The 15,522-nt window shown below is 47.2% G+C and overlaps 1 protein-coding gene across 2 annotated transcripts; it reads left to right on the top strand.

Moving 5' to 3' along the window:
• The first annotated feature begins 253 nt into the window (after positions 1 to 253).
• LOC117090814 (protein FAM153A-like) lies at positions 254 to 15,016 on the top strand. 2 transcript variants are annotated; one of them, XR_004440139.1, is made up of 11 exons: positions 301 to 325; positions 2,736 to 3,080; positions 3,315 to 3,339; positions 5,522 to 5,592; positions 6,369 to 6,393; positions 8,559 to 8,629; positions 9,046 to 9,076; positions 11,021 to 11,088; positions 11,557 to 11,581; positions 13,991 to 14,335; positions 14,569 to 15,015. XR_004440139.1 is itself a non-coding variant. In XM_033223464.1 (10 exons), exons 2-10 carry the CDS (start codon positions 3,075 to 3,077, stop codon positions 14,182 to 14,184), a joined length of 516 nt encoding a protein of 171 aa, XP_033079355.1. In that variant the 5' UTR covers positions 254 to 325; positions 2,736 to 3,074; the 3' UTR covers positions 14,185 to 15,016. The 2 variants fall into 2 exon arrangements, 1 of the variants encoding a protein (XP_033079355.1); XM_033223464.1 differs by having other exon boundaries at positions 254 to 325; positions 13,991 to 15,016.
• The last annotated feature ends 506 nt before the right edge of the window (positions 15,017 to 15,522 follow it).

Raw genomic sequence — 15,522 nt, 5'->3', positions numbered from 1 at the left:
TACAGAGGGAGAAAGTGACAGCATCCAGCACACATTGTGGGGCAGTGAGCTTGTGCCTTTACCAACTTTGTTCTCTTTCGAACAAAATCACTTACTGGCCAACCAACATGGACTTGAGAGGAAACATCCTCTGAGAAAAATGTGTCTTTAGCGTGAGTCGATTTTCTCCGTTCTTCTTTTGAGTCCTTTGAACACTGGTTTCCATCTCGTTTTCTAATGTCAATGAGTGAAGAAACGTCCTGTGCACACAGGACGCAGCAGGGTCGGATGCTCATAGCAATTTATTTTCTGTCATTACAGAAATCCTCAGGAGTTCCACAAAAGGGTACGTGTTGCGGAAGCCCTCCCATACTGATGAGTCACCCAGATGATGAGGAATGTGCCACGGTCTCGCTGGCCTGCCTGTGGACGGGCAGCCTGAGTGGAGCTTCCTCTCATGGATGAGGACCTAGGCTGTGATGGGAGGGATGGTTGTTGCAGATAGAGCGTGCTGGTCACGTTCTGCAGTCCCTGGGAGCAACTGCATTCTCTGAGGATGGGGTGAGGTTGTGCCCATTGATTTTGCTGCGTGTCTTTTTGAATTCACGTGGTGAGTGTCCAAAATACGTAATGTCAAGGTCATGTAGAGGCTCAGCCTCTATCATGGAGCCTCCTCCTACTCCTGGTTTCCGTGTTCTGTCCTCAGGAAACACAGCAATATGGAAAGGTAACCAAAGGGTTTGCCCTAGGGTGTGAGCAGCAGGGCGAGCACTTGCCTTCCTAGGAGGATGGAGGGTGACTCATGCATTACGAGGTGGGGAAAGACAAATGTGGCTGTGGTACAGCAGAGGCTCCAGGGTGTCCCCATTGGACCCACGGTGGACAAAGGTTGGTTGTTTGCTTGTTTCTGAAGGCTTTTGCAAAAGAACAAGTGAACGCATTTGGTGTCGGTCAATAGGAATAGAACCTGAACCAAGTACAGCTTGCGTTTTTTCTTGGAGTATGCATTTGGTGGAAACTTATGTGTATATATTGAATTTAATTGCTGTATAGGTTTCCATACTTATGCCACGTTTTAAAACAATCAGGCTAGTGTGATTTTAAAATGTCCCTTGCTAACCTCAGAAACTATCTCTTCATAACCCACTTCTCCTAGTCGTGTTTAATCTCTAGAATACAGTTTCTGTGTGGTACTCGGGGGCTTTCTGCTGAGTGATTAAAGGTAGAAATCCGCGTTACCGACATTGAGGCCCTAAGAATTCACAGGCAGCTGCCCACTGGGCTCTATGAGGGAGAGAGCAGGCTACAGCCTTGGCCTGGGCCTGCAGAGGAACATGATTTGGAGGAGCAGAAGGAAGGCATGAGGGCAGCCAAGCCATGGGGGATGCCAAGGTGCAGCATCAGGAGAGTCAGTTCCACATCTTCACCTGGGCGTGGGCGGAACGTTGAAGCCTCATCTGAAGGAGGAGTTGAGCTTCGACCTCATGGCTGGCCTGAACATTGGCCGTCTTCCTAAGAGCCTGGTCATAGGAGCTCCTTCCTTGTTTCTGGTCTTCTCCATCTTCCTGTGTGTTGATGGCAGTGGCACCACCGGAAATTAGTGAGAGACAGAGAACAGGAGTGAGTTCCTGTAATGTTCAACTTAGCCCAGAGAGAACATGATCAGCAGGGACGGATTGCGGGTCAGGCCAGACACAGAGTAGTTTCCACGCTTGATCTCCCTGTGGCTGGGACAAAGAACAGCTTCTGGGAGTCTCTGGACAGCTGGTCCTTGTGTAGCTATTATTGGCCAAGAGTGGCCTGGCCCAGAGTTCCGTTTTACTGGAGGGAGCCTCAGCTCCCAGGCTGAGCAGGTGCCCAGTGCTGGTGTCAGAGGAGTTGAGGAGGAGACCCTGCTCTAAGGCAGGCTGAGCTGAGCAAAGGGAGAGGGGCTGCCCTGGAGTTAGGTTGTCCTTTCTACATTCCCATGTGACCCATAAGACATCAGTTTCTCTGTTGTCTCCTACTCATAGCTGGAGGAATCCTGGCCACGGCAGGTCACGGGAGGGCAGGGACTGTGTCCTCCTCATTCCTTCTCATCCCAGAGCTCAGCCCTGGGCAGCCCATCTTGGGCCCCAGTGATGTTCTGATGCCGGCATTCCTGTTCTGAAATCTAGCACAAGTGTGGCAAGGCTTTCTGCTCATTTTCTGTAGTCTCTGAGTTCCCTCGCTTACCCAGGTGCCTGCGTGGGTTCTCATCCAGGGTCAGGGGAGGAGAGCGTGTGCTCCTCAAAGAGTGAGGTTTTCTCTTCTCTGCTCCTGCGGTTCTGCCTGTGTCCTCTCCTGAAGTGTGCACAGAATGATTACAATAATAAATTTTGTATATGTTTTGCCACAATAATGTCTGAAGTTCAATAAAAGGGACGGAAAGTGAAGGTTCAGAAGCGTCTGTAGACCCGGGAAGGATAAATGACATTGTCACATTTGAACAGGAAAGTGGAAATTTCCCAGGCCTCTAAATGCATAGGGGAAGGATGAGACACTGCCATGGCATCGGCAGTGCGTGTGTGTGCTGCCAAGGCTCTGTCTTTCATGGCTTTCCTGATGGGCTCGCTGACCTTTCTTCATCACCAAGGAGGATGTTCTGGCAGGAGTTCCGTTTTTGCAGTTAACCCCCCTTGTCTACATGTGCCAGCCCCGTGTTTTTAGCACCCGAGTCTCCCTGACGGGTTCCTTCAGTGCACCCCACGTGCTGACAATGACTCCGCGTTTCCTAGGATGCGACGAAGACTTGTGTGAGAAGCCGCTCAAGATGCTAATTGAAGACTTGTGTGAGAATCTGTTCAAGATGCTAATTGAAGACTTGTGTGAGAATCTGTTCAAGATGCTAATTCAGATGTTACTGAGCTTTTTTGAGGAAAAGTCTTGTTTATCTGAGGTGGGAATTTTGTTTCTCTTGGTTTGCATATAAATTGCAGTAAGATATGATAATCTTGCCATGTACAGTATGAATGACTTACGGAATTTCTTTGTGGGCAGCGGAAAATGAGAGTTTATTACCCAGAAGAATGAATTCAAGATGACATTTGTAGGTGACAGGTTCACCTAAAAACTCTATGGCAGTAAGCATTTTCCATTGAAGTCCTTTCTTCTGGAAAAGAATGGTGAACATAAATCGGGCACAAAAATCTTGGGCCTTTGCACGTGTCCTCTAGGCTTTACGTGGGGCCCATGTGTTGACTGTTTTCACTGTTTCCATTGGGTTTTTCTAATGTCAACAAGTGCAGTAGAGACCTGAGCACACAGGACACAGTGTGGTCTGACTCTCATAATGTTTTTCTTTTTTCTAATTGCAGAAGAGCACTGACTTAGAGACAGAAGGTATGTATTCTGGGATAGCTTTTTTCTTGTTTGAATTGTTTTTATTTTACTTGAAAGTCTGGGATGCATATGTAGAACGGCAAGTTTGTTACATAGGTATAAATGTGTTGTGGTGGTTTGCGGCACCTATCAACACGTCATCTAGGTTTACTGCTCAGCATGCATTAGGTATTTATACTAATGCTCTCCCTCGCCTTGCCCCCTACGCCCCAGGAATTACTTTTTTGCTAAGGAAATACCTTATTTTTTCAGAACAATGGCACTTTTTACCATGCATTTGGTGGAGAATTTCTCTGGAGCTTCCTAACAGAAATGACGTTTTAGGCAGTTTGGTATTAAAAACAGTAAGACTTTGGTACGGAATTGTGACCATGTTTTTGTAGTCTGTGCAGGAAGTGGTGTCCCGTACATGAAAGAGGGTGGTGTGCATCAGGTTTGGGAGGTGTGGAGGAGAGAGTCTGTGGGAGGTGATTGTGTCTTTGGGAGTTTTTGTGCATGATCAAAGCACAACACAAGGATTAATTTTTTTTAATTCTTTTTTTTTTTAACTATTCCATCACTCTGCACACTTTACATAAATCAGCCCATTCATTCTCCACCACAGTTGTCTGAAGTTAAGTTTAATATCCCCAGTCATCAGATACTGGTTGGGTAGGGATGAATTTCTCAACGTCTGGCTTTCTCAGTAGAGGAGGGAAATGGGAAATCAGAAGTGGGTGGAAGGTTGCTTGTAAGAGCTACTGTCCTGTATTGATCTCGCAGCCCTGGTATAACTCATCAGTCTGGCAGACTTTGAGCACCTAGGTGTGCATGTGGAAGTTTGATAGCGTATAGACATTCTAAGCACTGTCTGTCATCATAGGATGGTCTTAATGGTTGCATAACCCAGAATTAGAGTTGGGATGTTTTACAGTGGACTTTGGTGTGGTCAGAAATGTGAAACACACAAGGCGAGGTCACAGGCTTTTGGTTCAGTGGTCGTGTTATTCCTGAGATCCTGTTTAAAAGCAGAGAACAGGCTGGGTGTGGTGGGTCACGCCCGTAATCCCAGCACTTGGGAGGCCGAGGCGGGTGAATCACTTGCGGTCAGGAGTTACAGAGCAGCCTGGCTAACAATGTCTCTACTAAACACAGAAAATTAACTGAGTGTGGTGGCAGGTGCCCGTAATCCCAGCTACCCAGGAGGCTGAGGCAGGAGAATCACTTGAACCTGGGAGACGGAGGTTACAGTGAGCCCTGATCATGCCACTGCACTCTACCCTGGGTAATAGAGTGAGATTTTATCTCAAAAAAAGAAAAAAGAAAACAAAACCGGAGGACAATCATGGGCATATTCTATTATGTTTAATAACACGATTGCCACAAGTGTCACATATGCCCTAATTCCACCCACACAACCAAGACTCAGTGCAGAATAGGAACTCAAGGAAGAACTAGGGTGTTATTCTGACGTCCATCTCCGCGGTGGAATGCCCTGCGTAGCTAGTTTGGACAGTGTTAGCGTCCCCACCTCCTGCCCCGCATGATGGGCTGTCCCGGTGTTGGAGCCAGCGTGAGCATGAGCAGCAACTGATTCCACAGGCACATACATTGTGTTGAAAAGGAAGAGTCGAAGGGCAAATCTGCTAAGTGCGTGTCATCTTTCAATAATAGGATAGTTGAGTATTTTAAAATATTGGTTTAATTCTCTTTGAATCAAAGGTTCAGAGAAGTCATAACTCTTTTGACTAGAATTCTAAATTTATTTTGAAGAAAGGTGGCTTTTTATGCAGCACAAAATGTTTTGGGGTGGGGGATGATGAACAGCAGCACCTGTGGATCCTGGGGGGAAATGACCTCAGAAGGGATCACGAAGGGAGGGCAAGTTAGCCCGGGTCAGATTAGGAAGGAGGAACCTGATACGCTGTAGGGAGGGTCGCCTGCCCCATGTCCTGTGCCCTCTTTGAGATCAGCTGTGTCTCATTGCTGAACTTGCCCTAGCTAGAGGACCAAGGCTGTTTCCCATGGCTTTCCTCACGGTCTCATTTGCCTGCCTTCACCACCAAGGAGGGTAGGCCTACAGCTCCGTCTGTGGTAACCCACCTTCTTCACACATGCCAGCCTCATGTCCACACCACCCAGTACAACCCGAGGGATTTTCTCAGCAGAATCCGTGTGGTGACACTTACCCTATGTCTCCTAGATCCTCAAGAGGACCGCGCGGTGATACATCCACATGAGACACCCGTTGAGAGGGTCCTCTGTGTTATCAACGTGAGTTCTTCTTTCTTTGTCTAAAAGGGGAATTTCATTTTCCTAGGTTTCTTTCAATTTCAGTTGAATAAAGATAGGAAAACCTTACTACCATGTAGATTATAGATGACTAGAGAATTTCTTGGTGGGAATTGTAAAATGAGAATTCTTTTTTTTTTTTTTTTTTTTGAGACGGAGTCTTGCTCTGCCGCCCGGGCTGGAGTGCAGTGGCCGGCTCTCAGCTCACTGCAAGCTCCGCCTAGCGGGTTCACGCCATTCTCCTGCCTCAGCCTCCCGAGTAGCTGGGACTACAGGCGCCCGCCTCGTCGCCCGGCTAGTTTTTTTTTTGTATTTTTTAGTAGAGACGGGGTTTCACCGTATTAGCCAGGATGGTCTCGATCTCCTGACCTCGTGATCCGCCCGTCTCGGCCTCCCAAAGTGCTGGGATTACAGGCTTGAGCCACCGCGCCCGGCCATGAGAATTCTTTACCAACTAAGAACTAATTCAAGATGGCATTCTTGGATGATACAGCTTCAGTTACAAACTATGTCAGCAAGCACTTTCATCAGGAGAAAACCCTTCTTCAAAATACTGAATTTACCATCAAAATTAACTTTAAAATCTTGCACAAAAACCTGGTGACTTTGTACAAGTGTTTTCTGGGCTTTATTTTTGTGACCGTTGCCTCCACCAGAATTTCCCATCGGGCTTTCTAATAGCACTAAGTTAAGAAAAGACCTGTGTACAAGGACAGCACGATCTTACCCTCACAGTGTTTTCCTTTCTCTAAACTCAGGCGGACACATTCACAGAGACAAATGGTACGTATTCTGGGATCACCTATTTGGTAAGGAAAATTCTTAGTGTTAAGAAAGGTGACACATTCTTGCCTGGTTTATCGGGAGAACCATTCTCGTTGGAACTTTCTATTGGAATTGAGGTTAGGGCAGAAATTACTGAGTGTACTGAAGAGGGGTGATCATCCTACGTAGTGCCTGTTAGCTGCAGTGTCATTTTTATGATATCGAATGAGGTGCATCAGGGTGGGGGGTATAAGGGGAGAGTCTGTGTAGAGTGATGATGAATGTCGTTGGCAGGATGTGTACGTTTCTCCAGAAAGCATGTTTCCATGTGCACAGCTCAACACAAAGATGAGTGTTGTAAGTAAAAATCCCATTACCACTGCACACCTTGCGTCAATCAGCCCATTGGTCCTCCACCACGGCTGTAGCTGAAGAGCAGTTGGATCTCACCAGTACTCAGGTGGAGATAGTGCAGAGATGAATTTGCCAAGCTCTTTATCTCAGTGGAGGAGGCAGAGGTGAACTCAGGAGTGGGTGGAAGGTGATGCTATGAGTTACTACTAGGCAGTAATCACGTGGTTCTGGTATAATTTGTCATTATGGCAGAGAGCTTGAGCACCTAGGTGGCAGATGAAATCTCGATAGCCTTCAGAAATCTCAAACGCTGGCTCTCACGTAGGATTGTCTCAGTGGTCACATAACTCAGTGTAGGGATAAGTACATTTTACAGTGGACTTTGGTGTGGTCACAAATGGGAAACAGACATTGAGAGGTCAGGCTTTTGGCTGCAGTGCTGTGTTAATTTTCTCATCTGCTAGTCAAAAGCAGAAAATGATCAGACATGTTATATTGCATTTAATAAGATGATCTCCACAATCCTTAACATGTGCTGCAGTTCAGCACTCACACGCAAGACACAGCACCAAATAAGAACGGAAGGAACAACTTGGGTGTTTTCCTGGTACTCATCTTCTGGCTGGAATCTTCTACACAGGTCAAAAGCAGAAAATGATCAGACATGTTATATTGCATTTAATAAGATGATCTCCACAATCCTTACATGTGCTGCAGTTCAGCACTCACACGCAAGACACAGCACCAAATAAGAACGGAAGGAACAACTTGGGTGTTTTCCTGGTACTCATCTTCTGGCTGGAATCTTCTACACAGCTGGGTTAGAGAGGGTCACCGCCCCCCCCCCCCCCGCTGCCCCCCGGGTGGGCTGTCCTAGGGCTGGAGCCAGTGTGAGCATGAGCAGCAGCAGGCCCCACGGCGCACACACACTGTGTTAAAAGGCAGGGCCGAAGGACAAACATCACATGCCAAGTAGGGGTCGTCTGTAAATGGTAGGATAATTGAGTATTTTCAAATCTTGGGTTGGTCCTCTTTAAAACAAAAGGTTAGTGAATCTAGAGAATAGTTGAGCTAGAATTAAGTCTCCTCTTTGAAGAAAGGTTGCTTTTTATCTAGTACAAAATGTTCTGTCCGGCCACGGTGTCTGACACCTGTAACCCTTGCATGTTGGGAGGCCGAGACGGTGGGTCACCTGAGGTCGGGAGTTTGAAACCAGAGTGACCCACATGGAGAAAACCCGTCTCTACTAAAAACACAAAGTTAGCGAGGCGTGGTGATGCATGACTGTAATCCCAGCGACTCAGGAGGCTGAGGCTGGAGAATCGCTTGAACCTGGGAGACGGACGTTGTGGTGAGTTGAGATCGTGCCATTGTACTTCAGCCTGCTCAATAAGAGCAAAACTCCATCTCAAAAAAAGGAAAAAGTTCTAGGAGGGACAAAAAACACACAGCAGGACATGTGGATCCCGGGAGGAAATGACCTCGAGGGGATCGAGAAGGCAGGACACGTTAGCTCAGGTCAGATTAGGAAGGAGGAGCCCTGGATGCTGCAGGGAAACACTGTGTGGTGGGCCCTGTTTGAGATGGGTTATTTCATGTGCAAGAGGTTGCCTTAGCTAGAGGACCAACAGTCTGTCTTCTGTGGCCTTCCTGATGCCTTCCTTCACCATTTGCCTTCCCTCACCACCACGGAGGATGGACCGGCAGAGGCTGAGTCTGTGCTGTGAACACACCTTTCCACACACGCCAGCCCCGGGTCCACAGCTCCAAGACCACCTGAGGGATTCAGTCAGTGGAGCTCATGTGCTTATAGTGACTCTGTTTCCCAGGTGATAAGGAACTTCTGGAGGAGGAGGTGCCGGGACAGACATCCTCGGAGGAAGCCACAGGGGTTCACATGGTAAAGTCTTCTTTTCTCTTCTGAAATGGAAAATATGATTTCTCTCGATTTCTCTCTGTTTTAATGGAACTAGGATGTATACATCTTACCATGTACACTATAGGTGACTTAAGGAATATCTTGGTGGCCATTCTCAACAAAAATATGGTTTCAGAAGGCATCCGCATTTACACACTGTATGTCAGCAGGCATTTTTCTCAAGAGAAATGCCTCCTTCTTGAGAAGTATTGGGAGTTGTCTAAAACAACGGAAAATCTTGTAGAAAAATCTTGTGCCTTTCCACAAATGTCTTCTAGATATCGGGGCCATTTTCCCAACCACTGTTTACCATGTGTCTTTTTAACGTCAACAAGTGAAGACCTGTGCACACAGGAGACAGCATGGTCTGACCCTCACAGTGTTTTCTTTTTCTCTAGATGCGCGTGGACCCAGCCACACTGGTGAAGTGTATGTATTCTGGGGTCATCTCTTTGTTGAGGTTTGAAATCTCAGTGTTGCGAAGGTGGCTGTGTTTCACCTGCATTTGCTGAAGGGCCTGTCTTGTTTGCGCTTCCTGCCAGAAATGAAATTTGGGAAGTTTGGTTTAAAAAATAGGAAGAGTCAGGCGGGCGCAGTGGCTTATGCCTGTAATCCCAGCACTTTGAGAGGCCGAGACGGGTGGATGACCTGAGGTCAGGAGTTTGAGACCAGACTAACATTGAGAAACCCTGTCTGTCCTAAAAATGCAAAATTAGCCGGGCTTGGTGGTGCATGCCTGTAATCCCAGTTACTCAGGAGTCTGAGGCAGGAGAATCAGTGGAGCCCAAGAGGTGGAGGTTACAATGATCCAAGATTGTGACATTGCGCTCTAGCCTAGGGAACAAGAGTGAAACTCTATATCTCAAAAAAAAAAAAGACCAGAAACTCAGAGTCCAGTAAACGACTCTAACCATGGTACTGTCATCCCGGGAAGCAGCAGTGTCATGTAGCGTGAGGTGCTACATCAGTATTTGGAGGGACAGAGGAGCGAGTCTATATGGAATGATTGTGGGTATCTGGGAGTGTGTGTTCATTTCCCCAGAAAACATACTCCCATGTTCACAGCACAACACAAGCATCAGTGTTCAAGGAAAATTCCATCACCACTGCACAGTTTGCATAAATCAACCCATTCATCCTCCACCACAGCTGTACCTGAAGATAAATTGACCATCCCCAGTCCTCAGATGGACATGGTACAGAGACGAATTTCCCAAGCTCTTGGTCTTTTAAATGGAAGAGGCACGTGTGACCTCGGGAATGAGTGGAAGGTTAATGCCATGGGCTACTACCCGGAATTTGTCACAAAGCCCTGGTATAATTTCTTGCTAGGCCAGGTTGTTCCAGCACTTGTGTGTGCGTGTGGGAGAATGAAAACCTATTCAGATCCCACACTTATCATGACTGGATGGTGTCAGTGCTCAGCTCACGTGGGCCTGGTTTGAGCAGGTACATTGTACAGTGGGCTTCAGTGTGATCATTAACGTAAAACACGCAGAGCCCACAGGCTTTTGGGCTGCAGCGGTGAGGTCATTCCTCAGCTCCTGTTCAAAAGCAGACAATGATGAGTGGCATATTGTGTCGTATTTAATGAGATAATCACTGCACATCTTAGAAATTCAGTGGAACCCAATCCCAAGACACGGCATCCCATAAAATCTCAAGGATCAACCTGGGTATTATCCTGGCACCCATTTTCCCTGCTGGAATGTCCTTCATAGCTGGGCTGGAGAGGGTCAGGGCCCGCCCCCCGGCCCCCTCGCTGCTCCCATGACAGGCTGTGGCGGTGCTGGAGTCAGTGTGAGCACGAGCAGCAGTGAACCCCCCGGCGCACACACTGCGCTGAAAAGGAAGAGTGGAAGGAGAAATCTCACAGGCTAGGGTAGGGGTCATCTTTAAATGGTGGGATATTTGGGTTTTTTCAAATCTTGGTTTAATTGCCTCATCACAAAAAGTTAATGAAATCTTTTGGCTAGAATTAAATCTCTTTCAAGAAAGGTTGCTTCTTATTCTGTACAAGACCTTCTAGAAGGGATGATACACAGAGCAGCAGCACATGTGCATTCTGAGGAGGAAATGACTTTGGCAGGGATCAATAAGAGGGCACTTTAGCTCAGGTCAGATTAGGAAGGAGGAGCCCTAAGAGGCTGCCAGGGACACACAGCCTGCACTATGTGGTGTGCCCTGTTTGAGACTGGCTATTTCACGTTTACAAGGTGGCCTGGAGCTAGAAAGCCAAAGGCCCTGATTCCCTTTCTTCCCTGCCTCTCTCCTGTTCTGCTGTCCTCCTCCCCCACCCACCTCAAGCAATGTTACTGAATTGTTGGTGAGCAACACCACCAAGGTGCTGACAGTCACTCTGTGTCCTCCTAGTTGTGCCGGAGCATCTGCAGGCATGGTCCAGTGACAGCGAAGACCAGGAGGACCCAGAGGATGTGGAGGTCAGGCTGCCTGGATTTGTCTGAGAAAAACTGCTGCTTTCTTAGCTTTATTTGATTTGGATAAAATTAAGATATGAGAATGTGACAATATGTATCTTAGATTAGTTACACAATGTCCTTGGGAGGAGCTTTAAGTAAGAGTCTGCTCCCCACTGAGGGTTGACTTACTACAGAGGGAGAAAGTGACAGCATCCAGCACACATTGTGGGGCAGTGAGCTTGTGCCTTTACCAACTTTGTTCTCTTTCGAACAAAATCACTTACTGGCCAACCAACATGGACTTGAGAGGAAACATCCTCTGAGAAAAATGTGTCTTTAGCGTGAGTCGATTTTCTCCGTTCTTCTTTTGAGTCCTTTGAACACTGGTTTCCATCTCGTTTTCTAATGTCAATGAGTGAAGAAACGTCCTGTGCACACAGGACGCAGCAGGGTCGGATGCTCATAGCAATTTATTTTCTGTCATTACAGAAATCCTCAGGAGTTCCACAAAAGGGTACGTGTTGCGGAAGCCCTCCCATACTGATGAGTCACCCAGATGATGAGGAATGTGCCACGGTCTCGCTGGCCTGCCTGTGGACGGGCAGCCTGAGTGGAGCTTCCTCTCATGGATGAGGACCTAGGCTGTGATGGGAGGGATGGTTGTTGCAGATAGAGCGTGCTGGTCACATTCTGCAGTCCCTGGGAGCAACTGCATTCTCTGAGGATGGGGTGAGGTTGTGCCCATTGATTTTGCTGCGTGTCTTTTTGAATTCACGTGGTGAGTGTCCAAAATACGTAATGTCAAGGTCATGTAGAGGCTCAGCCTCTATCATGGAGCCTCCTCCTACTCCTGGTTTCCGTGTTCTGTCCTCAGGAAACACAGCAATATGGAAAGGTAACCAAAGGGTTTGCCCTAGGGTGTGAGCAGCAGGGCGAGCACTTGCCTTCCTAGGAGGATGGAGGGTGACTCATGCATTACGAGGTGGGGAAAGACAAATGTGGCTGTGGTACAGCAGAGGCTCCAGGGTGTCCCCATTGGACCCACGGTGGACAAAGGTTGGTTGTTTGCTTGTTTCTGAAGGCTTTTGCAAAAGAACAAGTGAACGCATTTGGTGTCGGTCAATAGGAATAGAACCTGAACCAAGTACAGCTTGCGTTTTTTCTTGGAGTATGCATTTGGTGGAAACTTATGTGTATATATTGAATTTAATTGCTGTATAGGTTTCCATACTTATGCCACGTTTTAAAACAATCAGGCTAGTGTGATTTTAAAATGTCCCTTGCTAACCTCAGAAACTATCTCTTCATAACCCACTTCTCCTAGTCGTGTTTAATCTCTAGAATACAGTTTCTGTGTGGTACTCGGGGGCTTTCTGCTGAGTGATTAAAGGTAGAAATCCGCGTTACCGACATTGAGGCCCTAAGAATTCACAGGCAGCTGCCCACTGGGCTCTATGAGGGAGAGAGCAGGCTACAGCCTTGGCCTGGGCCTGCAGAGGAACATGATTTGGAGGAGCAGAAGGAAGGCATGAGGGCAGCCAAGCCATGGGGGATGCCAAGGTGCAGCATCAGGAGAGTCAGTTCCACATCTTCACCTGGGCGTGGGCGGAACGTTGAAGCCTCATCTGAAGGAGGAGTTGAGCTTCGACCTCATGGCTGTCCTGAACATTGGCCGTCTTCCTAAGAGCCTGGTCATAGGAGCTCCTTCCTTGTTTCTGGTCTTCTCCATCTTCCTGTGTGTTGATGGCAGTGGCACCACCGGAAATTAGTGAGAGACAGAGAACAGGAGTGAGTTCCTGTAATGTTCAACTTAGCCCAGAGAGAACATGATCAGCAGGGCCGGATTGCGGGTCAGGCCAGACACAGAGTAGTTTCCACGCTTGATCTCCCTGTGGCTGGGACAAAGAACAGCTTCTGGGAGTCTCTGGACAGCTGGTCCTTGTGTAGCTATTATTGGCCAAGAGTGGCCTGGCCCAGAGTTCCGTTTTACTGGAGGGAGCCTCAGCTCCCAGGCTGAGCAGGTGCCCAGTGCTGGTGTCAGAGGAGTTGAGGAGGAGACCCTGCTCTAAGGCAGGCTGAGCTGAGCAAAGGGAGAGGGGCTGCCCTGGAGTTAGGTTGTCCTTTCTACATTCCCATGTGACCCATAAGACATCAGTTTCTCTGTTGTCTCCTACTCATAGCTGGAGGAATCCTGGCCACGGCAGGTCACGGGAGGGCAGGGACTGTGTCCTCCTCATTCCTTCTCATCCCAGAGCTCAGCCCTGGGCAGCCCATCTTGGGCCCCAGTGATGTTCTGATGCCAGCATTCCTGTTCTGAAATCTAGCACAAGTGTGGCAAGGCTTTCTGCTCATTTTCTGTAGTCTCTGAGTTCCCTCGCTTACCCAGGTGCCTGCGTGGGTTCTCATCCAGGGTCAGGGGAGGAGAGCGTGTGCTCCTCAAAGAGTGAGGTTTTCTCTTCTCTGCTCCTGCGGTTCTGCTTGTGTCTTCTCCCGAAGTGTGCACAGAATGATTACAATAATAAATTTTGTATATGTTTTGCCACAATAATGTCTGAAGTTCAATAAAAGGGACGGAAAGTGAAGGTTCAGAAGCGTATGTAGACCCGGGAAGGATAAATGACATTGTCACATTTGAACAGGAAAGTGGAAATTTCCCAGGCCTCTAAATGCATAGGGGAAGGATGAGACACTGCCATGGCATCGGCAGTGCGTGTGTGTGCTGCCAAGGCTCTGTCTTTCATGGCTTTCCTGATGGGCTCGCTGACCTTTCTTCATCACCAAGGAGGATGTTCTGGCAGGAGTTCCGTTTTTGCAGTTACCCCCCTTGTCTACATGTGCCAGCCCCGTGTTTTTAGCACCCGAGTCTCCCTGACGGGTTCCTTCAGTGCACCCCACGTGCTGACAATGACTCCGTGTTTCCTAGGATGCGACGAAGACTTGTGTGAGAAGCCGCTCAAGATGCTAATTGAAGACTTGTGTGAGAATCTGTTCAAGATGCTAACTGAAGACTTGTGTGAGAATCTGCTCAAGATGCTAATTCAGATGTTACTGAGCTTTTTTGAGGAAAAGTCTCGTTTATCTGAGGTGGGAATTTTGTTTCTCTTGGTTTGCATATAAATTGCAGTAAGATATGATAATCTTGCCATGTACAGTATGAATGACTTACGGAATTTCTTTGTGGGCAGCGGAAAATGAGAGTTTATTACCCAGAAGAATGAATTCAAGATGACATTTGTAGGTGACAGGTTCACCTAAAAACTCTATGGCAGTAAGCATTTTCCATTGAAGTCCTTTCTTCTTGAAAAGAATGGTGAACATAAATCGGGCACAAAAATCTTGGGCCTTTGCACGTGTCCTCTAGGCTTTATTTGGGGCCCATGTGTTGACTGTTTTCACTGTTTCCATTGGGTTTTCTAATGTCAACAAGTGCAGTAGAGACCTGAGCACACAGGACGCAGTGTGGTCTGACTCTCATAATGTTTTTCTTTTTTCTAATTGCAGAAGAGCACTGACTTAGAGACAGAAGGTATGTATTCTGGGATAGCTTTTTTCTTGTTTAAATTGTTTTTATTTTACTTGAAAGTCTGGGATGCATATGTAGAACGGCAAGTTTGTTACATAGGTATAAATGTGTTGTGGTGGTTTGCGGCACCTATCAACACGTCATCTAGGTTTACTGCTCAGCATGCATTAGGTATTTATACTAATGCTCTCCCTCGCCTTGCCCCCTACGCCCCAGGAATTACTTTTTTGCTAAGGAAATACCTTATTTTTTCAGAACAATGCACTTTTTACCATGCATTTGGTGGAGAATTTCTCTGGAGCTTCCTAACAGAAATGAGGTTTTAGGCAGTTTGGTATTAAAAACAGTAAGACTTTGGTACGGAATTGTGACCATGTTTTTGTAGTCTGTGCAGGAAGTGGTGTCCCGTACATGAAAGAGGGTGGTGTGCAACAGGTTTGGGAGGTGTGGAGGAGAGAGTCTGTGGGAGGTGATTGTGTCTTTGGGAGTTTTTGTGCATGATCAAAGCACAACACAAGGATTAATTTTTTTAATTCTTTTTTTTTTTAACTATTCCATCACCCTGCACACTTTACGTAACTCAGCCCATTCATTCTCCACCACAGTTGTCTGAAGTTAAGTTTAATATCCCCAGTCATCAGATACTGGTTGGGTAGGGATGAATTTCTCAACGTCTGGCTTTCTCAGTAGAGGAGGGAAATGGGAAATCAGAAGTGGGTGGAAGGTTGATTCTCTGGGCTACTGTCCTGTATTGATGTCACAGCCCTGGTATAACTCATCAGTCTGGCAGACTTTGAGCACCTAGGTGTGCATGTGGAAGTTTGATAGCGTATAGACATTCTAAGCACTGTCTGTCATCATAGGATGGTCTTAATGGTTGCATAACCCAGAATTAGAGTTGGGATGTTTTACAGTGGAGTTTGGTGTGGTCA

The sequence above is a fragment of the Trachypithecus francoisi genome, unplaced genomic scaffold (assembly GCF_009764315.1).
Source record: "Trachypithecus francoisi isolate TF-2019V2 unplaced genomic scaffold, Tfra_2.0 Contig01118, whole genome shotgun sequence".
NCBI classification, from domain to species: Eukaryota; Metazoa; Chordata; class Mammalia; order Primates; family Cercopithecidae; genus Trachypithecus; species Trachypithecus francoisi.
The sequence above is the reverse complement of the archived record's forward strand: the minus strand, read 5'-3'. Positions and strand labels throughout refer to the sequence as shown.